The sequence below is a fragment of the Ostrinia furnacalis genome, unplaced genomic scaffold (assembly GCF_004193835.3).
Source record: "Ostrinia furnacalis isolate ACB-3 unplaced genomic scaffold, ASM419383v2 OfSCF5080, whole genome shotgun sequence".
Classification (NCBI taxonomy): Eukaryota; Metazoa; Arthropoda; class Insecta; order Lepidoptera; family Crambidae; genus Ostrinia; species Ostrinia furnacalis.
The window spans coordinates 241,165-268,103 of record NW_021135319.1 but is presented as its reverse complement, the minus strand read 5'-3'; the positions used below and the strand labels follow the sequence as shown (position 1 = coordinate 268,103).

Sequence of the window (26,939 nt, the reverse complement as noted above, 5' to 3'; positions counted from 1 at the left end):
TTAAGCTATTTTTTTTACAATGATAAAGTTTTTTGTTGGACCGCAGTTGGTGTTTTCATGTCGTCGCGGATCACGTCACGTACGCAACTTCCGTTGTGTGCGCGCCGTTCATATTCACACGAGAGTTTTTTATGTTTGTGTGTGTTATTTACGAAGTACGACGTGCAAGTGCGGTGTTGTGAAGGATTTCGCCGATTTATATTTTAAATTACACGTAAAACTGATGAAAATCAGATCTCAATACATATAGACAATAATCGATCTTCGTGAGAATAAAGTTTTTTCCTGTTTCCACTTTCAAGTATCGAAGTTGTGTGTATGTTACTATATTGAGCAGTAGTAGTAGTGCATTTGTTTATTTATAGACAGTCGCAATTTGCAGTCATGTAATTATTCTTGTGGCGCTAAAATGTCTCAGAGAGATACTGCTATACACCTTGTTGCCGGCGGGTGAGTAAAGTTTCCCCGTATGAACCTTAATCTTGTAGTTATCATTACCTTCATCTATATCACTAATATAATCGTACTGATCATTGGCACATGTGGCGAAAGGTTGTTTACGATTGCTCTCCGCCAACGCTTTTATTAAATCTAATTAAAGGTTGATTAACTTTGGTATGTTAATATTTATTTAACCCTAATTTTCCAACTAGAACCCAAATGTATAAGTTTACAAGGCTAAAATTTGTGATGTCAAAAGTACAAGACCTTGTCACTATCTTTACTGTGTATTGAACGTATTTTTGGACCTGTTTTTATGATATTTTGATGGCCTTTCAAAGCAGTAAAAATGTAAATAAACAATTGAAAATATGTTTTTCAACTTCAAATATTGATGGAAACTCTTTATAGCACAACACATTCACCTAAGTTCATATTATATGGTTCTAACTTTTACAAAACACCTATAAAAATGTTGACTTTGACTGTTAAAAAATCAACATCACATGGTTTCAGCTCAGCACCAATGCGAGGTTAATTTTACCCAAGTCTAGTGTTGCCAGGTCAATATGGTGTGAAAAGTGCTTTTTGTAATTGAACACATCCATCCATCACAGTCAGATAAGTGCTGGAATACTATCAGCAATTATCTCACCTACATAGAGCAGTCAAAACAAAAACTTTCCAGTAAACTGTATGTTAGAAAATTCAACTAAAGTGGGAGATTCCCGCTAAATTCAACTAGGTACAGTAGGTGATTTCCACCAAAAATGTTTCTAGGAGGTTCTTTAGTACATAAAATTGTAATAGGCCTGACCATTTTATATCAGGATTCATGGATGACTTACTTTTTGACTTAATGTTTTGAAAGAAAGAAAGAATAGTATTTATAAAAGTTTTGGATTAATGGATGATCATATATTCTTAGGTGTCAATTTAGGTATGTTCATCTCCTTAGCAATTGGTCTGAAACCCTAAATATCTGCCAGAAGAAAAAAAGAGGAAATGACAGCATAGCAAGTTTTTTATTGAATTGGAAATCATCATATTTTTGTTTTGATTCCAGAGTGGCTGGAACTGCTGGTGCTGTTGTAACTTGCCCCTTAGAAGTGGTCAAAACTCGTCTTCAGTCGTCCAAAGGAGTAGGGGTGCCACCACCAGGCCCCCCTCCATCTGATAATGCTACCAGCACAAGGAAAGTCTGCTCAAAAATTCCCAAACATCAGGTACGGACTTTGCTCTTTACATTTCAGTTGCATATCTTAAGTATGTTTTGTTTTATCTCAAATGTTTGACATTTACTGATTATATTTCGTATGATTAATGTTGGTATTCCTACACTTAACAACAGCCTTATGCATACTTTTTAAAGTATTTAAATTAAGTACTTTACTAAGAACATAATTTGCCTCTAAAGTGGTTCCCCAACTTAATAACACTTAACTACAAGTATCTGGTATTCATTATCTATTTTTTAAGTATGTACAAGTATACTACCTACTATTTATGCCATGTGATTGATTACACAATATAAACAGCAAGATAATATGTAATCGAGGATAGAGAGCTACTATGTTTACTAATGGTAAAAAGAAACTTAAATCCCCTCCCGTTGATTAAATTGGTGCCCAAGTTGTAGGGTTGGCTATACAGGGTGTATTATGTATAGAAAATTAAGAAACAGAGAAACCAAAAAGTGCTCTATCATCTGTTTTAATCTATAGAGTGGCTTAAGGTATTTTTATAATTACTTCATGTAGTAAGTAAAATGATGTAAAGTTTAAATCAGTAAAAATTAAAATCCTAAAAATATTTCCTTCATTTTAAATAAACTTACAAAGTAACTTTGACTTGTCTAATTATTGTAGGCAAACAGCAACTTATAAGTTTCAATTCAAAATATTGCACAATCGAAAATCATGTCCCTTCTTCCTAGAAGAGAAAATCTATAACATATGACGCAATACCTACCCAGTATGAAGGAACCACTGCTAATATAATGTAATAAGTGTAATACCTAAAGGAACAAAGCAATTGTTGTTTAAAAAAGATTATCATTAACTGGTAGGTATTATCACCCGGTTTTCGATTATGTTTGCATACGTAAGTTAATGTAAAAATAGGTGTGGTATAAGAATAAACATAAAACAGTCGATGAAGTATAATTGTTGTCGGCGCGAATTCTTATTGTAGGTTTATCAGCATTTTCGCGGTCCTCAAATACCTACCTAACTAACACATTTGTGTGTAATTCTTATTTCTTTTCGCTTTTCTGATAAACGATATTTAAAGTCATCGCGGAACATTACCAATTAAATATTTTTTCTGTTGCATTTATTTGCTAACTAGTCAACAAAAGTCGATGTAATTTAATTATACCTACCCCTTTTGCCAATTGATGGTCCACCAAAACAACATTCCTGTTTATTTACCCTAACCAAAAGAAAATTAATATTACTCATAAGTTTTTGGTAAATACGATTAATCAATATCAATTGTTTATAATCCACAGTCTTATTATGACCATGAGTATCAACTTTTATAATCTGAAATTGTTGTAAACTGCGTCAAAAGAAGGGCGACATCTTTCTACGAAACGTAATCTGTCTGTATCGAATTCGGATAAAACTGGATCGAACTAAATATGATTGTTTATTGACATTCTTTTGATAAACAAACCCCTGTAGAGAATTGACTGTGATAAGCTGGCAGCATGCTTAAACATAATTAATATTAAGCAAATATTAACCAACGAGGCGATAGTCGCTAACGTTCACCTTCTAAATTTGTAGTCTTCGTAGTACACTCTTGACTGATAGGACCGTAGGACAGAAGGTACGGTCTTCAATAAGTATGTGTCTTGTTTCATTGCTATTTTTCCTAGACAGCCACTAATTCTATGTCTGGCTCTACAATTAACGCATTGTAATTTGGGAGCCATGTCCCTCCTCCATTTTGATGATTCAGATGTTAGGAATTTGAACAAAGTGCCTTATAGGGTATACTGTAGGCACTGTAAGCCCAACGTAACCAGTCTAAGCTCTAGGTTTCCTTCGATATTATTGTTCTTACGCTTTTTTACTACCCTGAACTCCGTAGTACAGGTCAAGCATCGATCGTACGACCTCAGATTATGAATGCCCCACTGGACTATCTTGTCTCCATCTACTCAAATTCAAGTAATTTACAAAATGCTTTGTCTCTCTCTTGAAAGACATCTGGCACTAGCAGCTTAGCTATTATTGATCCAGTTGTTATTTTGTAGCATTGCACCAAAACAACACGGATTGTTTGCACAATGGATGAAATCATAAGCTCTTCAAATATTTGAGTTGATGATACAGTTCAACTAAAATAAAATTAAAATCTTATAATACAGTTCCTTTTTTGAAAGTAAGTAAATTACAATTTTAATGACTTACCCACGATTAACTCAAATGCTCTGGTAATGAGAAATATAGGTATTTTTCTAAACTTATTATAATATTACAATAAGTGGTTGGAAAGAATAATAGGGACAATTGTAACAATTCATCAATAGTATTCTACGGTCGGCATCTGACGTAACTACGCATCTTACGATATCATAAACGAATAACGATCTATCAAGCTAACTAATACCAAGCAAGACGTTGTTATTACTTATTATTGTGACGATAATGATTCGCATAATTGGGTGTAATGTCACATGGATGCCATGTTTTTAATCGAATTTGTTTCAATATATTTTTCTAAAGCACCCTTTAAACGGCTACGACTAAATCGACAGGTGTTATGGGTTCGAATCCCGCTGGTAAAAAATGCTAGCGTAATAAGCTCTAGCACATAATATCCGGAGTCAATGACGTTTTTTGTGTACGTAAAGTATTATTATTCACATGTATCTCCGTTATCTAGTCGCCATAGTAGGCACAAACTCTGACTTTAGTGTTAGGTAATTGTTGTGATAGTAAGAATCATTTTATTATTTATCCATGACATTTGTGTACTCATTAGCGTTACGGCAGATTAAAAGAAATTATGGAGCTAGTGACCCGCCACATTGGCTCGAGTCCAAAGATTGGCTCCTAAACATTTTGCAAGCCAAATCATGTTGCTCCGTTGTACCTACGAAAATTGCCATGTTCTTGCTTCAGAAATCAGCAGTTCAATGTCTCGTAATAGACTGTAAAACCGATTGTTATTTTTAGATACTATGATTGACTAGGCTTAAATAAAATCTTAATATAATTTTACTGCTTTAAGTTAGACAGAACATCAGACAAATACCTAACTGAATTTTAGTGTCCCGGATCCTATGCGATACTGTATGAAACAGAATGTTACGTGCACATATTGTCTCAGCAAGTAGGTTTATCTTTGTAAAAAACCTATTTGCCTTCAGAATGTAGTTCATAGATAGCAGATTATCCGTTCGTTGTAGTGTGAGAAAAGTAGGTCGTGGACATCTTGATTTTGGCTCGTACAAAAGTATTAAATACAATTCAATGAATGATGACCGGACTGATCCCATTACAATGTAGGTGGGTACATCCCTCACCTAGATTTTCATGTTACTTCAGAAGAGATTACTAATCGTAATAGATACTCGACAGTCGACTTATTTCAATAAAAAAAAAACCGGCCAAGTGCGAGTCGGGCTCGCACACCGAGGGTTCCGCCGTACAAACGTAGCGGTTTACAATTTATGACGTATTAAATCAAATTACTTACTTGATTCCGTTGCGAGTAGTGGCGAATTTCAAAATATGCGGTATGATTATTTTTATTTATTTATTTTTCCTATATTTGCATTATAGGTAGGTACCTACCTCAGCGTTTTGAATTTTTGCGTTGATTTAGAATTTCTCACAGTTTAGAGGCAATTAGATTTAAGAAGTGTTTGATATGAATTTCAACTTTAATATCTCTACGCGTTCATGTGAAAAAGGGTAGGTAGTAAGTTTATAATTATTAAAAAAATATTTTATCATGTAAGCAAAAATAATATTTTTAATTTTATATAACTTCAAATTTATCATTTTCGCAATTTATCCTTTATCTACTATATAACGTTACTTCGTGCCGAATTTCAAGATTCTGAGTTCACAGGAAGTACCTTGTAGGTTTTGATTCCCTAGCGTGTGACGGAAATTCGTCTAAGGTGTCGGTATAAACTGCTGTATCTTTTGATCGCGTTAACTTAGAAGTTTGATTTTTTTACTTCTTAAAGGGACAATAGATCTAGGTATTTGGTATAAATTTCAATTTGATACCTTTATTCGTTCGTGAGAAATAAGGTAGTAAGTTTCATTTTATTAAAATATTTTTATTATATTATATAACTAAAAAAATGTAATTTTCGCAATTTTTCCTATATTTGCATTATATGACAATGCTTTATGCCAAATTTCAAGATTCTGAGTTTACGGGAAGTATCCTGTAGGTTTTGATTCCTTTGCGAGTGTCGAAAATTTGTTGAAAATATCGACATAATCGGCTGTATCTTTTGATTGGCTTGGCTTAGAAGTTTGATATTTTCACAGCTTAAAGGGACAATAGACCTGAGTATTTCATGTGAATTTCAGCTTGATACGTTCACGCGTTCTTGAGATAAAGGGTCTTGACAGACGGACGGACGGACAACAAAGTGATCCTATAAGGGTTCCGTTTTTTCCTTTTGAGGTACGGAACCCTAAAAACAATCAAATTATCAAAGTGGTCTCTCTCTAACATGCTACTACATTTTATTGAATTTATTCTCTTTTAGTAGGACGTCCACCCAAAAGGTGGACTGACGACCTCATAAAGGTAGCAAGAAGGTATTAGATGCTTACACCGACCTTTGTGGAAATCATTAGGGGAGGCCTATGTTCAGCAGTGGACGTCCTATGGCTGAAATGATGATGATGATGATTCTCTTTTATCAATCTCTATAACACTTGAAACCGTTTTGTCTTTATCCATAGTTTTATTCGTCCAAGTTTTAATTTATTATTAGGCCTCCACGTCTACTACATAATAAAGTTAGAATCTAGCGCCGTCTATTTAATTTGCTGCGTAGTTCGTCCTTCATAAATTACACATTCAGCTGTATTTTAGAGTCCATTAATCTGAGTAATGTTATGTTTGTTCATATAATATTTACAGTTTTATAATCTGCATTCAACTTCTTTTAGAAGGCAACACTGGTGTACAAAAACCACGTAATAAAGTAATAAATGACTTTAGCTGCATGTTGCTCGACATTTCCGTTGATTGATCAAACTGTTGTCTTCTGGCTTATTAAGTTATTATCCTTCCACAAAGACGCAATTCCCATTGACCTTACGCAATGTCAAGATGTACTGAACCTAACGAAGTTTCAAGGTCGAGCTATACTTAGCACGCCATGGAGGAGGAGGCCGACGCTTGCATCCGATTGGCTTGAGATAATGGTGTGCACTTAGGTATTTATTTTGTAATCAAAACTTATTAATAATGCAATTATTCTTTAGGTATTGGATTACTTATCGAGTCAATACTTGAGATAATAATATTTTGCGTAGTAAGTTGCCTTTTATCTCGTCTATTTGTGTAATGGGTGTAATCAGCGCATGTAGGGTTTCTATCTCGTTACATTAGTTTGTACAGCACAGAGAAGCGTGATACAAAGATGTTGACTTCGATGTAATAATATAACGTCGAATATTGAACGAATGATGTAGGACATAGGTCAGTAGCCGTATGGAAACATTTAGCCCTGAAATGTGATTTCAAAAATACCTACGCCATCACTTGTGTAAAGCGTAGTTATTTACTATTGTGTCACAAAGTAGTAAACACAGCAAACGTGCATACTATGAGTAATAACTGATACACATATTGTGTGTTTCACTTGTAGTTTCTCAGATGTAAATACATAATATGTGCAAAGCATTAAAAAGTCGTAAACGTTCTTCCGTTTCACTGGCATGTGCGACTTGCAATATTATTATCAATTGAAAACATAACATAAATGCAGCTTCAATAGCTTTATCTCAACATCTGCTATCGCAGTGCAGTTTCACTCTTGTAATAAAAAATAGCTCGGCCACGAGTTGCAGCTGTACATCAACTGGAAGCGGGAAGCGCGTCTCTACATTGCAACTCCTGGCCGAGCTATGACGCTTCACACAAGCGATGGTCCCATCATAACGTTGGCCATGTATGCAGGAGGCCAAATGGGGCTACAGACGGACGATGGGCGCGATGTTCGCATACAGCAAGCAGGGCGATCGTATGCTGATGTCGTACAATTGTCAGGTGCAGCAGTACGCGAGGGCTGGCCACGCTAGGACCACCTCCAGGATGAGCCTTATCCAATGCATCAGGTGAGCAGTTGCACCATTTATCGTCAATAAAATTGTTGTCGTGATGAAATTCCATTGTAGAACTTGTTAGTAAGAGCATTGAGCAACGTAACTCGTGACATGGTTCGTTATGCATATTACCATTTGTTACCTCGCTGAACGAATCATAAATGCAACTTTTTATACTTCACGGCGCATTTTACGCATTCATACGAGTACTCGTCGATTTACGATTAATAAATGTTTAAAAAAAAAGATCACCATTTTTGTCATCATGAAATGAGTGCACACTGGGAGAATTTAGTTTGAATAAATAACAAACACTAGATTGATAGAGGGTGTAGCAGATTTTTTGCGACAAAATATTATTGTGCTTTACGTAACAATCGCTCGCGCAACGAATGCTCGCACACAAATCCTCCCGGTGCGTACAGTGCCTTAGAAATGTCCGTTTATCAGAGCCAAAAGTTCATTCAACATTACATGTCACAACTTTCTACTAGTGTAAGTGTTATGTGCAGTTTTATGTGTGTTTGTATCGTTTACCTATATGTATTTTAGCCTAACTGACATATTGGCGTCGAGCCATCGCGTGCTCCAGACTATTATGTGAAGACCAAACGTGATCGCATACTGTTCCCCGCGCGATTATCTTGTTTCACTTGTCAACCTTATGAATGATTCACGAAATTAGATGCAACGCCAATTGAATTACAATGGAAAACTACAAAAAATATATCATGTCGAGATTATGTTTGTTTAAACAATAATCTGCCACCGGCAAATAGAAGGAGCTTGAACCGCCTGGAACTGACATTGTTATCACGCTTGTGTTAATAGATAAGAAGCAAATGCGCGCGCGCTGTCACGAGAAGCACGCGTGAGCCGGATTTGCACTGGACCCATTGGTTCGCCAAATATTTTCTGATTAGCGACTCCCGCTAATATTGGCTGATCGCTTATCTTTATCAGTTGGCCTTTCATACTTAGATGATATCCCCGAGAATCACAAGTGCTGGCCGTGAAACATTTTACACCGCCCGCGGCTCGCTTCAGCTGTAGCTGACGGGATAAACTCAAAACATGATATTTTTAGTCAGATGTTGACAACAAAATATTATCTCCGAGGGAGTCGATTGGGATTTACGTCATGGACGTTATCTCCTACGTTTGTGTTAAAGGTGATTGATTAACCTTGATCTTAACGCTTGCAGACACATTGTCAAAAATGAGGGACCGCGAGCGTTGTTCAAGGGCCTGGGCCCGAACATTGTGGGGGTGGCGCCCTCCAGGGCCATCTACTTCTGCACGTATTCACAGGCTAAGGCTATCCTGAATCAGAACATACCTCCAGACACACCTATAGTTCACCTATCCGCAGCTAGCGCTGCAGGTAAGATACTTGAATATTTCCCGAGTATTATGTAACTTGCAAGACAAGACAGTTACGTATAAAATAAAAAATATAATACCTTCATGTCTTTGTTTTACTCATTGAACCTTTACTTACTTTTAAGGTCGTTGACAGCGAAAACGAGATTGTAACCGTGTCATACATTTCAGGTTTCGTATCGTGCACAATGACCAACCCAATATGGTTCGTAAAGACTCGGCTCCAACTAGACGGGCAGAACGTTACGGCAGTGCAGTGTATCAAGAGGATATACGCTAGAACGGTAATTAATATAATGAATGACTGATACGATAATTATTAAATAAAAAGTCGTTGTCCGGTTATACAAAGTATTGTACAATACATTTCCGTTGTATGTTTTTATCGTCTTGTGTAGATTCTTTCACTAAACACTTCCCAATAATCACTTATTATTATTAATTAATTTTTAAAAATAAATCGTGTGGCCATGTTTACAATAAAAAATTCGAATATTTCTTGTAAGAATTATTGGAGTCTAAGATTTATGCCAACTATACAATATACCATACCACCCACGCCTTGAAGGATGAAATTGCGTGCCGTATCAACGTTTCTATAAATGGTTTATCGACAAATAGGATGTAAAACGAGTGAAGCGACAGTTACGCGGATCTACCTATATTATTATTGTAGAGTCGACATTGTTTACAAGAGCTACAAACTATTTGCAACCAAAATCAATCACTAATAAAGGCACACTTCCAAAACAGGGTATTCGGGGTTTCTACAAAGGCATAACAGCGTCTTACATGGGCATCAGCGAGACGGTGGTCCACTTCGTGTTGTACGAGGGTGTCAAGGCTCGGCTGATGGCCGCGCGTAACCGGGAGGGGATTCCCAGCGACCAGCGCTCGCCGCGGGATTTCCTGGAGTTCATGGGAGCAGGCGCCTTCTCGAAGACGGTCGCTTCGTGCATTGCTTATCCACATGGTGAGGATCTTGCATCATAATGTTTCACAGGACAATCAGCAAAATACTAATTCCAAAAATATTAAAATGTAGATGTCCAATGTCCATTTCCATGCTTCTACACGGCGCCAGCGATCGTCGCTTCGTGCATTGATTATCCACATGATAAGGATTCTTCATGATCACTCACAGAACTACGCCCACGACAAATTTTGTTGTCCATTTAGGCCTGAATATCTCGGAAACAGTCGCATCGTGCTTATTTTATTCTTCATTAATTAGTTTCACATAATTATAGATATTGATGTCACAACGTCCATTTGGACCAGAATATCTGAAAACGGTCGCATCTTCATTCTTATCGACATCTTAAAGTTTCTTCTTCATAATGGATACTATCCACATGTTGAGGATTCCCTTTCATGATCAGTTTCACAAATGAACAATCCGCTAAATCCAAAGTTTGTTAAAGTGCGATATGAATTTTTTCTTCGCTACATTTTACATGTTTTTTACACGCTTTTCAACAGAGACCGGATATTAGCTGTTGTAATGTTTCCGCATTTGCATACATAATTATTTATTATAATCACAAAAAGGACAAGACTTACGAAATGGAAAATGTTTTCATTTTGTGTGGTCGTACTGTCGCCACCAGTACCTATTTATATGCATGCCTAAATGATCAATAAGACGAGGGTAATACAAGTTTTGATGTCCGAACACAGGACCTATTCTTAACGCAATCGCCTCGCTTCAGGAAAAGCTCATCTTAATTTAATTTTCATTACAGAGGTAGCAAGAACAAGACTGAGAGAGGAAGGCGACAAGTACCGAAAGTTCTGGCAAACTTTGCACACGGTCTGGATGGAGGAGGGGTATCGCGGAGTTTATAGGTAAGATTTTGTTGCTATACCCCCACCACTAAGGCCCAGAACACACGGTGAAACGCAATTGCATCTAAGTTTCTGCCATAGATTCCGTTGAGAGATTACACATGACGCGACCATTTCAAACCGGTTTCAAACTGGCAGAAACTTAGATGCAACTCAAAAGTAAGTAGAAGTTGCAGTTTCGTTGCAATTGCGTTTCACCGTGTATTCTGAGCCTAACACGCATTTTAAAAATAATTTGTACACAATATTAACATTCGAATTACAGTAGTCTTTCGTCATTTATGTTACTCGGGCATTAAAAATTTAGATGACCCTAATCTCTTACTCTAGCAAACAGAAACCTATGTTAAGGATTGAAAGTCATTGACAAGTATACATTTCTTTACAGGGGCCTTGGCACACAACTGGTGCGTCAAATACCCAACACGGCGATCATGATGTCAACGTACGAAGCTGTTGTTTACCTCCTCACGACACACTTCAATAGTTCCTTCTATGAAAACACTTAGCAATTGAGAAAATTTAGAGCTACCAAGCAACTTCAACGATTATTAGTCTCCCATGCGGGATGAGCTGCATGTAGTTGATTTATAATTTGAAAATTACTAGACCTTGTCCAAGGAGACTGTAGATGTCAATATACTGCAGAGCTTTGCATTAGATTGGTAAATATAATTCAGCCGAATCTATTTTGTTTTTAGTTAAGGGTGTTATTAGTAAGTGTCATAAAGTAGTGAACCGTTCACTGTGCCACATAAGTGACTGATTTATGTAGATGTTGTTGATTAGTGTTGTACAGTAACTATAGAAGCTTGCTTACATTTGTTATTTTAATTCACTGTATATTTAAGTGAATTTTTGTTTATAACAGTTGTACTTATGACTAAGATCAAAAAATCATGATTGTATTGTTATTCGTAATGATAAAATATATTAATGAAAGCACTAAATTTTATATTGATTCTATAGGCAGCCAGCCTACCAAGTAAGGCTCAAGATAGATCACTCAGTTTGGTAATATAGCACAACAAAGCGATGTTTCCGTGTCAACGACACGCGTCCTAGGTTTTTCCATACATGACTTCATAATTTTTAATTTACAGCACAAAAATCTGACGCTAAATGAGTTGAACTACAGATTAAAGATGTAGCACATAACTGACTCAGCGCCTGAGGTAAGGGGGCGGCACGGGAGGGTGTTAACGTGACGTCAAACGTCAGAAAAACTTCAGTTATGCTTCAGTACCTCTAGCATGAACAACTATCGTCTTTGAATCATTTGCATATTCGACAAAATTCGATACTCAACTTTCAAACTAAACGATAACGTGACAATATTGACTCTCAAAATATGTTTCGTGCAACCATTTCTTATACTAAGTTCACTTTACAATACGTTCACAAGGGCGCTGTTATAGTTTTCGTACTAAATCTTTTGATGGCGATTCGAATACGCAAACGATTCGAACTCGAAAGTTGTTCGTGCTAGCCGTACTGACTTGTTCTGTCATGTCATATGTTACACGTCATTTCCTCCCAAACCTCAGGCACTGACCCAGTTATATGCTAGGCCTGTAGTAGAACACATGTCAAATATAGTGTCTTTCATTCATGCATCATCACATCAGTAAAATGATTAAACCTGATTAACTTGATAAAAATTTAGTCATACATAGTTCTAGTCTCAAGATTACTTCCCCAGTGACATTGAATTTATGTTCTTGTCAGTGATCAAACTAAGTTAACAAAACCATTTTTGCCTTTGGTAGCCAGTCTATATTTTGTATAACATGTTTATTCACTTACTTTATTTTGATATAAAATGGTTTGTGTAAATTCATTGATTTTTAACGTATGTAGTTTATTTGTGTTCAATCAGGGTTGTTCATAACTTGCATAAAATTTTTTTTTTCTACTTCCACAACTTGATTATTATAGAAAAGATCCTTAACATTATTATTATTATGTTAAACTCAAATCTTTTGTTAGCAATTAGACTAGTCAATAGCTGTGTAGAAGAATAATGATATTTGTCCAAAAATATGTAAGTCATTAAAAGTAAACAATTCTTATTGTCAGTTGAAAATTATAATTTGAATAATGTTTATCAAATTAAAAATTATGACAAAGAAACAGCTGTAGTCCAGAAATTATTATTATTACAAAACAATTATTATACTATTAATGTTTAAAAAGTGCAAGTTTGTAAATTCATATTTGACACAAATGAAAGGGCTTTAGCTCACAATGTAAATGGTAAGCTGTGATATAGAGCTTTTGTATATTTTAGTTTGAAGTTTATCCCTTACATTACGCACAGATAAAGCACAACTTAGGACATCCTGTCCCTCATATTCATATAGAAAGAAATCACATTAGTATAGTAATTTACTAAAGTCAATTCTGATCGAAATTGATTGTTTATGGTACTATATGAAGCTACCAAGATGTTAATTTTGTATGTTATATGTTCTTAATTTGTCAAAAATTGCAATTATATACAAACATGGTTATTGTGGGTAGGCAGATCTTTAAATATTATATAATTTTAGGGACAGAGTTGGACTGAATATAAAATTCTATGAAGTTCTTTAAATAAATGGTTAAAACAAAATCTGGCAGTTTTTAAATTTCTAAACCCTTATTTATGTACAAATAAATAATATTAAGCTAAACCTATCTCCATTATAATAAAACTATGAAATAATAGGTTTCAGCAGAGTTCTCAAAGATATATTGGACACTAATACCCATACATGTGTGGAAATTGAGTTGGGCATGTCACTTGGGTATCGTAACATGGTGGTAAATGGGAAAAGATTGGTTTTCAAAGCTACTATTGGTTCACGTCTGAACCAAATTACTGACACAATTGTTACTAAAGCTAAAACTACCTGTAGAATAATTTGGATTGAGCCCTTGATTGCAATACTCTTACTCATGCGAGACTGAGAATCTTCTTTGAGTTGTCCTTCTAATTTATTGATTTTGCGTTGAATCTTGGAATAAGCAGCAAATTCCTCCTTCATGGAGATAGTCTTTTGCTCAGCCTTTAGTTTAACAACTTCTGCCCATATTGTTCTCTCCTCATTGGAAGGTCTGCTAAAACAAGCTGCAATCTGAAGATAATGATTTCATATTATTATTTGATCGTACATTGTGAAGATAATATTAGTAGGATATTGTAACAGATAACTTACTGGCTTCACTAAATAGGGGACAAAAACATTGAAGACACATAAGACAATGAAGTAAATCATAAGAAATCCATTTATAACCTCCAACATTATGACTTCAAAGTATGATAGGTGTACCTATATAGTTTATTACTGGAAAACTTAAAGAGCGATGAATAATGAATGGCAACCTCGATCAATTTGTATTTTGTTCAAAATAGGAAATAAGTTTTATCTGGTTTTAACCTACATCAACATACAAACTAGAAAATGTCAATCAATGTCAATCTGTCTCATCTGTGATGTCAATTGTCTGTCAGTCAATGTCAAATTTATGCTGAAAAAAAGTAGTGTGGTGACAATACCGATTCACTTTAATGCAATGCATATAGTTACGTTTTTATAAACTTTTTCAGTTCAATATGTAAAAGTTACTAATAATAAAAGAACACGCCTTTGATTTTGACATTGACAGTCGCAGTTGGGTAAAAAAGTTAGGTTATTTCTCCTTTGCTTTTGCTTTTAATTGAATTTTGTAAATGAAAGTGCAATAAAATGGATAATATTGTGTTTCTAGAAACGTATACAAGTTATGATGAGTTTATTCAATCACATAAATTAGCTATTCCACTACAATCTTTCATAACCTACTGTTTATTTAAATATTGTGCGCCAGCCGAAGTTAAATTGGAATTTATATCCTGTCCGCAGTCTAAATCAGAGGAGGCTGTGTATCTTAATAATTATGACGATACATTAGTGTTCGCCGATTTGTTGAATGTACCATGGCAAGTCACATCATGTGTTTATCCGGTAGTAATGTGTGAAGATACAATCATAACTGGTCTGTGTGCAGTCGCCAGACACATCACAAAATACAGATCTCGACCTCAGAGTCCGAAAGAACACGAAGAGGGCCTGTTAGGATTCCGCAAGGGTTGCTTGCAGGTGCCCAATGAAGCCTCTGTTTGGACTAAATTCTGTGAAGTTGATATAATCAAAACGGCTAAAGAAATCCTTGCTGCTGTAAATAATAAAACCAATAATGACTTAACAGAAAAGCTCTATGAGGTTTCAAAACCTTTGGTATGCTTTGAGAGCCATTTGAGTAAACCAGTTAGAGTTCACAATGTTTATAAAATGGCAAGAGACATAAATAAAAACAAAAAAAATATTGAAACCAAAGTTGAGGTAGCTGACAGCCTAAGCAGTCTGGAAAAGAAGGAAACTAGTAGAGCCGCTAAACCAAGGAAATGGAAATCTAATACAAAAAAAGAGCTTCAAATAGAAAGTTCTGTGAAAATTGAAGATTTAGGTATCAGTCACCAATTTGCTGAAGGTCCATTTTTTACCCTTGCTGATATGGTACTGCTGCCATCATATCACATCATCATGCAAGCTCTTGGGCAAGATGTCTTTAAATCACATTTACCATTAACATTTAAATGGTTTACAAATCTACTGGAGCAGCCTGAGATACAAATTATTAGAGATTTAATGAACATGGTAGAAAGTAAGGTTTTGTTTATTGAGAATATATTTGTGCCAGAGATGCAAGGAGTGAGCCTTTACAAGAGAGATCCATCTCGACACAACCCCAAAAAGAGATTATTTACCAAAGAACATGATATAGAAAATGCCCTTAGCGCATTAGTGGAAGGAATGGAATTAAATATCACAGCCAATAACTTTGATTCAGAAGTCAACTGGAATGATATTCCAGATGGTGCAAATCCTACAGCTGGACATTTACCTGATGCAAGAATCATTAGAAAATCTCAACAACTAGAGAATCTCACTTTACCTGTGCTAGACATAGCCAAAGATGGTGACATAATTGTAGACTTCTGCAGTGGCAGCGGTCACCTGGGCATCCTTATAGCTTACTTGTTGCCTAAATGCACCATTATATTGTTAGAAAATAAAGAACAATCCCTTTTGAGAGCAAGAAAAAGAGTACATGAAATGAAATTAAAGAATGTTTTCTTCTTTCAATGTAACCTGGACTTTTTCAATGGGAAGTTTGACATTGGAATTGCATTGCACGCTTGTGGTATTGCAACTGATCTAGTATTGGACAAATGTTTGAAGGCCAATGCCAAATTTGTCCTTTGTCCATGTTGTTATGGCTCCCTACACTCTACTGACAGGTTGGCTTATCCTAGAAGCAATAATTTCAGCAATGTAAACATTGACCAGTACCTGTGCATAGGTCATGCAGCAGACCAGACTCATGAAGAGCATCCTTTAATGGTGAGAGGCTCTCGCTGCATGGCGATAATAGATTCAGACCGAGCCCGCCTAGCTGAAGAATTTGGATATAAAGTCACATTATCAAGATTAAAGCCACTAACATGTACACCTAAGAATAACTTACTTATTGGAATACCAGCATAAATAAAGATAATCTTAAAATAAACAATTTTATTTGGAAAATATAAGTTCTTACTAAAATAAGTCTTTCATTTTTATAACAAATGAATTAAATCTATAATATAAAAAAAAATGAATTTCAGTGATATCACTGACTCAATAACAATTTGAGACTAGTAACTAGTTTATTACACATACCTAAGCTATGAAGCATATATGCTAAGATTTGAAGCCCTTTTATTGTCCTAAAAGAACCAAAACTTGTATAATAAAATCAACATTATCAGAAATAAAATTAATTAAAAACTTAGTAATATTTAATCACTTCGGGCATACACTATTGCAGTACGGGTAGGGATGTAAACCTGCAAGCAAACAGAATAAAAGTTCAGTAGAATTATGGTAAATTTTGAAATTTAAAAATCTCAGTTCAAAAATTAGTTCGTTCGTTCGTTCGTTCGTTTCAGCCAAATGACGTCCACTGCTGGACAAAGGCCTCCTCCAAGGTTTTCAAAAATTAGTAGGTAATTAAAATATATTTACCTGTATAGAATCATTTCGATTGGCCCAAGGTGTGCCTTGCGTCAAATGGGAGTCACCATCAGTTTCTACACGGCCGAAACCTCCGTATTTCTTACTGTCGGAGCAAAGTACAGCCTGAAATGGAGAAAACATCCGTTATTTAAGTTCATAGATGGTGGTTTATAGAATTACTTAGGTGCTTTACTTTTTGCCTTAAATACCTTATAATTGCCCGATTGATTGACGCCGATCCTGTAGTCCGTGAAGCTCTGGTAGGCGTTGAAGTTGAACACGAACAGCAGGCCAGCCCGCTCGAACGCGATCACCTTGTCGCCCTCGTGCTTGCAAGATACGTAGGCCTGAAAACGGTATAATCGTTAGATTATTATAATCACGATTAGCTTTTCTATGGGTCGGGTATATTTCCCACCCATGCATTTAATTAATTACAAGTGACGTAGTTGTCCGCCATATTTGATTTAGGTAATTGCTAAAACAACAGACGTTACGAACTTACGACAGTATAATTTTGTCCTACCCACATAAAATATTATAGACTATGCATCTGTCCCAATCCAGGCGTCAGCCTCATGTGACTCTTTAACACTATGTCTTAATGTGTTCGAAAACCACCCAAATGAAATTTTCATTAAGATCCATCGAATATTTTTTGCGTGAAGAAGCACCATCGTCTCAAAACTCTCAAACTGGCGTTTATGTGGTTTAGCTATGTACTCACAGGGTCGGAGGCGAGCCAACGGTACTTCTCATCTAGCTCGTTCATGTCGCGGTCGAACTGGTTGAGGAACTTGTACTTGAGCAGGTCGTCGTCCACCAGCTGCCACTGGCGGCGCGCGTAGTGGTACGACGAGTTGTTGCCCGCGCGCGGGAAGTCCAGCCACTCGGGGTGACCGAACTCGTTGCCTGTGGAGAAACAGAAGAAGATAAGTTTACTTAAGATATTTTACGAGTTATTAGGTACCTATATAAGTATGTCTGTTACAAAATATACTTTTCTATTGAAGACCTCGCTTGAGAGAAAACATGTAAGTAGTAATCTTACGAATATTAAATAAACCTTCAAACTTTAAGAAGAGTTGCACTTGCGATAATTCGTTTTTGTTAAATTGAAGTCATTACTGACTTGAACGTTACAGTGCGCAGTGCACTTAAACTTGACTTGAACTACGACCTGCTCAAGAACTGTTCAAGTTTGAGACCATACTTCAGCGTCTCATCTGGCTAATCTGGCTTCCTTCGTCCGGTCGTGCCATGCTTAGAAAATGTCCTTCACCCATCTATTCTTCGCCTTCCTTCCCTATTTTCTTGCTCCCATCTTCCTCCTGCAATGGTAGCTAACTCACCTATGAAGTTGAGATAGGCCGCACATCACACATCGCTGGTTCCATCAGCCAGAAGGTGACGTCTAGTTCCCTCCTGCATGGTAGCCACTGACCTATGAAGTTGAGGTATGCCTCGCCTCCCAGCGCGTGCGTGATGAGCCGGATCATGCAGTGCAGCGCGAGGCCGCGCTCGATGACGGCGCTGGGCTCGCTCAGGGTGCTCATGTGCGTATACATTGCCGCATCCATCAGCCAGAAGGCGACCGTCTAAAGTCCGGTCGCCAAGTAAATAGGATTTCGTCCAATGACCCCAAACTACCCATCCTTATCACTCGCACGCGACTGTGCGACAGGCGGCCGCAGTGAGTGTGCGAGCGCGACTGCATTATTACACGTGAGCGATAAGGATGGGTAGCTTGGGGTCATTGAACGAAATTATATCTGCTCGGCGACCGAACTTAGTCCCCTCCTGCATGGTAGTCACTGACCTATGAAGTTGAGGTATGCCTCGCCTCCCAGCGCGTGCGTGATGAGCCGGATCATGCAGTGCAGCGCGAGGCCGCGCTCGATGACGGCGCTGGGCTCGCTCAGGGTGCTCATGTGCGTGTACATCGCCCGTCCATCAGCCAGAAGGCGACCGTCTAAAGTCCGGTCGCCAAGTAAATAGGATTTCGTCCAATGACCCCAAGCTACCCATCCTTATCACTCGCACGCGACTGTGCGACGGGCGGCCGCAGTGAGTGTGCGAGCGCTACAGCATTATTACACGTGAGCGATAAGGATGGGTAGCTTGGGGTCATTGGACGAAATTCTATCTGCTCGGCGACCGGACTTAGTCCCCTCCTGCATGGTAGCCACTGACCTATGAAGTTGAGGTATGCCTCGCCTCCCAGCGCGTGCGTGATGAGCCGGATCATGCAGTGCAGCGCGAGGCCGCGCTCGATGACGGCGCTGGGCTCGCTCAGGGTGCTCATGTGCGTGTACATCGCCCGTCCATCAGCCAGAAGGCGACCATCTAAAGTCCGGTCGCCAAGTAAATAGGATTTCGTCCAATGACCCCAAGCTACCCATCCTTATCACCCGCACGCGACTGTGCGACGGGCGGCCGCAGTGAGTGTGCGAGCGCGACAGCATTATTACACGTGAGCGATAAGGATGGGTAGCTTGGGGTCATTGAACGAAATTCTATCTGCTCGGCGACCGGACTTAGTGCCCTCCTGCATGGTAGCCACTGACCTATGAAGTTGAGGTACGCCTCGCCTCCCAGCGCGTGCGTGATGAGGCGGATCATGCAGTGCAGCGCGAGGCCGCGCTCGATGACGGCGCTGGGCTCGCTTAAGGTGCTCATGTGCGTATACATTGCCGCGTCCATCAGCCAGAAGGCGATCGTCTTGTCGCCTACTAGCGCCTGGAGAATTTGTTTTTGATTAAAACATGGTCCAATGAGGGCTATCGTTTTTATACTTAACAGTTGGCACCCCTGGCGATTGACAGGACCTTACTCTACAGTGGCGACATCTTGATGAGTGCAAATGCGATAGTCCTCCTACCTCTTTAGCACTCACCAGATGGTGCCACTGTCTTCGCTACTAGCAAGTGACAGGACCTTACTCTACAGTGGCGCAAACTGGTGAGCGCTAAAACGATAGCCCTCATTACTTAGATAACAAAAGAAGACAGTATTTTGAGGGTTTATGTCGACCACTGCACCACTAAACCGAATGTTTTAGCGTAATGTGAAAAATTTTCGTTCGCTATCTTTTCAGGCTGAGACGCACCCGCCACTATAACTAATAGTTTAGGCTTGTCTTTTCGTAATTACGAAAAGACACAGTCTGTGCAAATTATCAGGTCGTGTCGTGTGTAATAAAAGAATGACCGCAAAGAGCTGCGATTAAATGTTTCGCCAAATCAACAAAGTGTGCTCAAAGCATAATCGTCTGATGCCTAGCTACAGCAAATTTAATTCCTTTGTTAATTTTGTCCCTATCTAAAAAAAACATTAAAGTAGTAAGTAAAGCCTTAAATGGTACACCCACTAAAGCTTCAAGTTCAACCACAACAACGGCAAATCGCGCTGGCGATGGCGATCTGAACGCGTTGGTGTAGTTGAAGCATAAGTTAAATAACTCTTTCCCACCTGATCGTGGCTCTCAGCATAAGCCACGGTCCCCTCCATCCAGCGTCGATTCGTGAGCGTGTGCACGATGTGGCCCATTTTCCAATCCTCGTCGCGCTCCTCCTTCAGCAGCTTGATCCACATGTCGGGGATGGCCATGCCCAGCCGGTAGTCGAACCCGGTGCCACCCTCTGTCACTGGTCTGCAGGACCCGGGCATGCCGGATACGTCCTAGAATGCAATTAGCATTTACAGCTAGTGTCATCCACGAACGTGCCCCACGATTTCGTCCTACAATAATTTCGCCACTGACGCTGTGACGCTTGGATCAAACTCCCCGCACCCGGCGCTTCTCTCAACTAAATATTGGTGGGGAGCGTCTCCGAATGTGATATGATGTCTACACTAGCTAGATGATGTCCAAAATGTGGAGGTGTTTTTTGTGTGACTCCTATTATACTCTTCTGGCGATGAATTTGGAATAGCACCATGGCTAGCGCAGTATTTTACGTATTCTTCTTTCATTAGATCCTCCAGAAAGACCTCCCAGAGAGAAAAAAATAAATTACATGGAAATGATGGATGTAAAAAAATCAACAAAAAAATTTGGCTTTTAAACAGTTGGTGATGGTCGCGGGAAGTAGCTGGATGCGAGCAGCACAGGACCGGTCGTTACGGAAATCCTTGGAGGAGGCCTTTGTCCAGCAGTGGACGTCATTTGGCTGAAACGAACGAACTACTTAAATGAAGTGCCTCATACCTCAGCAATGGTGATGGCCCTGTTGTCAGTTTTGTGCACGAGCATGTTGGCGAGCATGAGGTAGATGAGCGCTTCGGTGTCGACGTTGAGCCCGAAGTACTCGTCGTAGTGCCCCGAGAAGCCCTCGCCGATGCCGCGGCTGTGGTACAGCATTGACGTCACGCCGTCGAACCTGGAGATAAGGATTTCCCAGTTTTATTTCAAAGGAAAGCGATAATCGTATACTTAAAGAGAAGCCACACGGTGCTGTGCGGCGCCGTACCACAAACATTTTGCCGCATCACTGTACACATGGTGGTATGCGGCGCCGCAATACGGCACCGTCTCGCTCAATCGAAGTGCGGTGTGCCTGCGGTGCGGCGCCGGAACGCACTGTCTGGCATAAATCATTGATTTTTATATGCAGGACGCGCCGCAGCGGCACCGCCCCGGCGCCGCGCCGCGACCGCACCGCACCGTGTGGCTTCTCTCTGAGTTATGTAGTGTCGTCCGTATAATTACAGTCCGATGCAAACTTTATAGCGGCTCGGAACATCGCATGAGTCGCTGCGCAGTAGGTATTTTACACAATATTAGACCTGCACTCGCAGCTATATCCGAGGACTACTGTAATTGCTTAATTCTTTAGGTATTTCTTACCTGAATCCATCAAACTGGTACTCTTCTTGATACCACCGGAGATTGGATAACAAAAATCTGAGGACTTCAGTTCTGAAACAAAGACAAAAGGTACATTTACTTAGTTCATGCAGAGAACTTATTTTTTCCTTCTAAAATGAATGTCGACATGTTAATCGATTTTATTTAGTTCAGAAAACTCTTCTCTCACTCATTTAGCATGCTAACGAATGTGCAATTTATGTGTGAATTTATCGACTTGAGAACTTTGAAAAGACATTGTTTATACTTGAGATCCCTTAAAACTCACTCTGAGTAGTTGAACAGCCTGCTGTCCCAAAGCGAGTGCGTGCCGCGCGGCCCATCGTGGAAGTAGCACGAGTTGGTTCCGTCGAACTCGTTAAGCCCGTCCAGGGTGTTCTTGGAGGCGTGAGAATGGACCACGTCTAGAAGCACGTAGAGCCCGAGCTCGTGCGCCCTGTCGATCAGCTGCTTCAGCTCGCAAGGGGTGCCGTAGCGACTAGAACACAAGTAATGTCATCGTTCGTTAGTCGAGAATTCGAGATTGAACAATATGCAGGTAACATTTAAATCTTAAAACTTAGGCTAAGGCTTCAACCACACCAACGCGTGCATATCGCCATCGCCGGCACGATCATAGGCCAATGACATGAAGAAGAATCTTAATAAATGGAAGTTTTTAAAGAAGGCGTTTTACTACAGCCTCAACCACATTGTCCAACACCTGTCATTGGTCGCGCGACCTGTCATTGGCCTATGATCGTGCCGGCGATGGCGATCTGTAAGTAGTAGAAATAAACTATGTAGAAACTTATAATGAAAGGAGCAAGCCGGAAGACGTAGTGTGAGCAGGACTCCAATTAATTGGACCGAGCGACGGTCTAATGAAGGTCGCGGGAAGTGCCTGGATGCGAACAGCGTAGGACTGGTTGTTACAGAAATCCTTGAGGGAGGCCTTTGTCCAACAGTGGACGTCATATTCGGCTGAAACGAACGAATGAAAGTAGGTAAGGTACATACCTGCTAGCCGCAAAGAAACTTGTGACTTGGTATCCGAATGACGCGTAATACGCGTGTTCCATGATGGCCATGAGCTGGATAGCATTGTATCCTGAAAGATATGAGAAATTTAATCATTTTCTGCTATTATCAAAACAGAAAAAAACACAGCTTTCAAATAAGTCTGGGTGTTGTACCTTGTTTCTTTATCCTGGGTAGAATGTTGTCTTTGAATTCAGTGTAGGTGCCAACTCTGCCTTCAGAAGTGGCGATACCAACGTGGCATTCGTAAATCCTGAGTGACGCTGGCTTATCCACCTTCTGGTGTTTGAATTGGTATGGCTAAAAGTTTTAAAATTAAGTTAGAAAAGAAAATTGATTCAAAACTGTCGATATTAAATACGTAGCAGGTGAGCAGGTGTTTGTTACCCATACTCCTACTTTAATTAAGTTAAAATATCAATATAAGATTGTTGACCAATAAGTAAACTACTAAACTGGATAAGTAATTAGGTACGTGTTATCGATTTATGGTCTTAAGTAGGTTATCGTTCTGAATATGGTTTCTATGCAGTGTACAAAACAACAATAGCAGACAGGTTATCAGTAAGTAAACCTAATCTATTAATACCTGCTCTGGCTTGTAAATGAAATGCTGATACGTGAATCCCTCGAACGGCTTCACGTAGCTGGCCCAGGGAGAGATCCTGTAGAGGTGGTCATTCACGATGATCTGGACTCGGCTGTCGTGCTTGAAGGCGCAGGAGCCGTCAGGATTGGCGGGAATGTGCAACTCCCATTTGCCGAATTCCAGCTTCTTGAATGGATGGCTCTTTGAGTTCCAGCCGTCTGGAAAATATTAGAATGAATAAGTAATAAAATTATTTGCATTGCATTGGTGCTAAAGGTAAAAAATAAAAAATGTGGTAGATAGAATCTCTAACTAGTATCTCTTAACAAGTAAAGGTAGGTACTCTGGTACTTTACTACTTTGTGGTATCTTTTGGTTTGATTAAGATAGAAAATAATGACCGTAACCTGTAACCCGTGCATATAATAAGTACGGCGTCAACAACATTAGTGTTATCGCTTACATAACTAATATTTTCAAGGACTTGCAATATCTTATCTATCAACATTATCTACTGGCGAAAAACTTTAAACTTGTAAGTAAGTACGTTTACTAAATAAATAAATTACATGTAATATCGAACCCGCGACTTGGTTTAGGTTCGGTACGCAAACTACTGGGCTATGCGGCCGTCTGCGTGTGAATAAATGGTTGATAATGTTAATGATGAATTAATTTTGTGTCTTTAATATCTCTTTACTATCTCAATACCAAACAAACAAAATGGCAGGTAAAGTTGGTATTTGCATTCGATCGCCGCGACATACAACCGTGTTTACTTTATGTATGTTGATGGTACAAGTTTAGCTGAAACCCGCGGGCCCATGTGTCGCCCACGAGTTCGCCACGCATTGAATGAATGCACACGGTATTTTGGGCCTACATTACATTCTTTTGAATAGTTTTATGTCCGATCGGTTAAAATAAAAGTAGGTACCCACATACAGTAACAGGCATTTTGATTTTCACTCTGAATTGCAGTTTTTACTTAGCTGAATAAACATTAAATCTTGTAAGTACCTATGCATTTCGTAACGAAATCATTCGTTATCAAAAATTTCATCTCAATGACGGATGCTGGTTTTATAATGGTGTTTTTGTAACCTTTTCTGCTAAATGCTAAATTTAAATCCGTTGCCGAAAATATTTTAATCTCCCCGTTTCCCCGTTTTACTCGACTCTGGCACGGCACATACTGCCGCGGATTGCCATTAAAAAAAAAAAAAAAGACAGAGTGGTAGCCAACTCTACCACTCTAGTGATTCTAATAAAGAGTAATTTCCCCATCTGTTGTGTTGAGACTTGAGACTTACTGAATTCTCCCTGCAGATGCATGGTGTGGGCACCCGGCGCCCATTCTCTCCATGTTACTGATCCGTCTGCGTGGAACTGTGGCCCGAAGTACTTGTACCCTCGGGTGAAGCCCTCCACGCCTCCCTCCCAAGACTCGATGCGTTCCCAGAGGTCCTTGTAGCACGCATATCTGGTAGGTATAAGTTGGGAGAGTAATGAAATGATAAAGCAAGGTAAGCTTTAAAGCTTTCTCTTAACTACGACCTAACTTATAAAGTAAGGTGTTTTATTTGATAGCTCGAACTCGAAACGGAGTTTAGTAATTAAGAATTCTCATCTTAATTAACTGCATAAGCCAATCCTACTCGTTATATATCCTACTCGTTATATTTTGTGTCCTAAGTTTGTGTCGTTTACCTATTATAAAAGTATCTAAGTATTGTAAGTTCATAAGGAAGGTAAAGGTAGGTAATAAATACCTATAGTACCTACCTACCTACATATAATACCTACAAATAAACTCGTAGCTACTGTTTGTAGACAACAAAATATTCTGGTGTCTCAACAGTTTACCTACAGCAAGCTAATATAAACAATTTTTGATATTACGACTTAACGTGCATGTTCTTTTTAATCAATACTTAGGCCTAGGTTGTTAGTTTGTTACCGAACATAGGATTATTATTTTCGAGCTTCTCTTTCATATCAATGAATGACCTTTCGTTTGACATTGTAAGCAACATGCACGGCAATAAAGCGCTTACCTACAACTTTGCTTATTGTATTGACAAAGATATTTTTCTAATGAAATTCCTACATTTTACATTTATTTATGACATGAAAAATAAAGATTTGGGCACCAAATAACAAAATTATTAAGATTAACTCAGCTTTTCATTAAAGTTTCGTTTTTAATTTGGCATAACGTAGTAAGAAGTGTGAAATACTGCAATACTGTGAAACAGCGCTCCGTGAATGATTAAAGCGCTTTTTTGCTTAGTTGGTAGCGACTAGTAAACACAGCTGAGTTAACCTCAAAAGAAGTAAAAGAACACTTTTAAATAAACTTTATAAACACACGTAATTTTCATACACGAATATAGTTATGATAGTTAAGACTTACCTGCGACGAATTTCCCGTTCGTACGGCTTCAAATAACCATCTCTTTCGAATAATTTCGTTAGGTCCGGGACAGGAACTTCCATCGGATCCATCGCGGAATAGTTACCACCCATTATAAATATGTATGTAGATATCAAACCGGCTCGAACTGCGCACGCGCCTCACAACCGCGCGAATTGGTATCTTTAGTTTAAATGATACTGGAGCGATGATTATTTTCTGAACTCCAGACTGCTTCATCTGATAAACTTTGGGGTCAACGTTGTCTCCGTGCCTGTTAAACAACACATGCACATAATATTCGATGTCATTATAGCCACTTCGCATTGATATTTATTATAAAATACCCTCACTCTTCTAAAAATAGTTTTAAAATTTAATCTTGGTGCCATAGATTTAATCTAAGCTTGGTGCCTAGTCTAGTTTGTGTGTCATTCATAAATAACATGGTACCGTGAGCACGAATAACTTTCGTAATCCTATTCTTTACACAAACCGTAGCGGTTTTGTTTAAATAAAACGACTACCATACCATACATAGCGAGAACTAATTTATTCGTGCTCCGGGTACAGTTTAGTACCTACATTCATTCGTAATAAGATAACTTTTCGAGTGTACTTGTAACATTTTGTTAGGGTCGCTGATTTTGTATAAGGCCGTGTTGGAGTGGTCAGTCAGGGCGCGCTTTTCTGGCTAGTTTTCATTGACGAGGCGGTAGCGGTAGCCGTAGCACAGAATAGATCATGTGCCAGTATTAAGTGTTATACTCGTATGTATATGTGCCCTGGAACGGGCGTATGTACTGAATAAAATACTTGAATTTGAATCCTAACCACGCCACGTGTGGCCTAGCCGGTCGCGACCGGCGGTAACTGCGCCATTACGATTTGATACAATACAGTGTGAGTCACGTTAAAGTGTACATATGAAAATAGATGAAACTAGACCTATTTTTATCGACAAAAAAGA

The 26,939-nt window shown here is 38.7% G+C and overlaps 4 protein-coding genes across 5 annotated transcripts; 2 read left to right on the top strand and 2 right to left on the bottom strand.

The window, feature by feature from the left end:
- The first annotated feature begins 68 nt into the window (after positions 1 to 68).
- Rim2 (replication in mitochondria 2) lies at positions 69 to 12,128 on the top strand. Of its 2 annotated transcripts, none has more exons than XM_028315255.1 (8): positions 69 to 450; positions 1,508 to 1,667; positions 7,705 to 7,772; positions 8,966 to 9,144; positions 9,315 to 9,427; positions 9,897 to 10,116; positions 10,889 to 10,991; positions 11,380 to 12,128. In XM_028315255.1, the coding sequence occupies exons 1-8, from the start codon at positions 410 to 412 to the stop codon at positions 11,498 to 11,500; spliced, it is 1,005 nt and encodes a 334-aa protein (XP_028171056.1). In that variant the 5' UTR covers positions 69 to 409; the 3' UTR covers positions 11,501 to 12,128. The 2 variants fall into 2 exon arrangements, with proteins under 2 accessions (XP_028171056.1, XP_028171055.1); XM_028315254.1 differs by having other exon boundaries at positions 74 to 450; positions 7,615 to 7,772.
- Positions 12,129 to 13,133: 1,005 nt separating this feature from the next.
- On the bottom strand, positions 13,134 to 14,388 carry LOC114360529 (tail-anchored protein insertion receptor WRB). Its single transcript, XM_028315257.1, has 2 exons — positions 14,192 to 14,388; positions 13,134 to 14,110 (listed from the first exon to the last, which is right to left on the bottom strand). Exons 1-2 carry the CDS (start codon positions 14,276 to 14,278, stop codon positions 13,688 to 13,690), a joined length of 510 nt encoding a protein of 169 aa, XP_028171058.1. The 5' UTR covers positions 14,279 to 14,388; the 3' UTR covers positions 13,134 to 13,687.
- Positions 14,389 to 14,626: 238 nt separating this feature from the next.
- On the top strand, positions 14,627 to 16,663 carry LOC114360536 (glutathione S-transferase C-terminal domain-containing protein homolog). The gene has a single exon (XM_028315263.1). The coding sequence runs from the start codon at positions 14,723 to 14,725 to the stop codon at positions 16,562 to 16,564; it is 1,842 nt and encodes a 613-aa protein (XP_028171064.1). The 5' UTR covers positions 14,627 to 14,722; the 3' UTR covers positions 16,565 to 16,663.
- A 125-nt stretch (positions 16,664 to 16,788) lies between these two features.
- On the bottom strand, positions 16,789 to 26,255 carry AGBE (1,4-alpha-glucan-branching enzyme). The gene is made up of 14 exons (XM_028315262.1): positions 25,970 to 26,255; positions 24,867 to 25,036; positions 23,554 to 23,771; positions 23,120 to 23,264; positions 22,944 to 23,034; positions 22,213 to 22,422; positions 21,924 to 21,995; positions 21,285 to 21,456; positions 20,546 to 20,755; positions 19,642 to 19,813; positions 17,802 to 17,986; positions 17,284 to 17,421; positions 17,084 to 17,197; positions 16,789 to 16,905 (listed from the first exon to the last, which is right to left on the bottom strand). The coding sequence occupies exons 1-14, from the start codon at positions 26,080 to 26,082 to the stop codon at positions 16,858 to 16,860; spliced, it is 2,058 nt and encodes a 685-aa protein (XP_028171063.1). The 5' UTR covers positions 26,083 to 26,255; the 3' UTR covers positions 16,789 to 16,857.
- Positions 26,256 to 26,939: the final 684 nt, after the last annotated feature.

Bases quoted from the DNA above. Each gene is read 5' to 3' on its own strand.
- LOC114360529 (XM_028315257.1), bottom strand. From the start codon at position 14,278: ATGTTGGAGGTTATAAATGGATTTCTTATGATTTACTTCATTGTCTTA. The intron at 14,111-14,191 runs GTAAGTTATCTG...CATTATCTTCAG, and splicing joins TCCCCTATTTAGTGAAGCCA to ATTGCAGCTTGTTTTAGCAG.
- LOC114360536 (XM_028315263.1), top strand. From the start codon at position 14,723: ATGGATAATATTGTGTTTCTAGAAACGTATACAAGTTATGATGAGTTT.
- AGBE (XM_028315262.1), bottom strand. From the start codon at position 26,082: ATGGGTGGTAACTATTCCGCGATGGATCCGATGGAAGTTCCTGTCCCG. The intron at 23,772-24,866 runs GTAAGTCTCAAG...AATATTTTCCAG, and splicing joins GCATCTGCAGGGAGAATTCA to ACGGCTGGAACTCAAAGAGC. The intron at 17,422-17,801 runs GTGAGTACATAG...TACCGTTTTCAG, and splicing joins GTTGGCTCGCCTCCGACCCT to GCCTACGTATCTTGCAAGCA.
- Rim2 (XM_028315254.1), top strand. From the start codon at position 410: ATGTCTCAGAGAGATACTGCTATACACCTTGTTGCCGGCGG. The intron at 10,117-10,888 runs GTGAGGATCTTG...TTTTCATTACAG, and splicing joins GTGCATTGCTTATCCACATG to AGGTAGCAAGAACAAGACTG. The intron at 10,992-11,379 runs GTAAGATTTTGT...ATTTCTTTACAG, and splicing joins GGGTATCGCGGAGTTTATAG to GGGCCTTGGCACACAACTGG.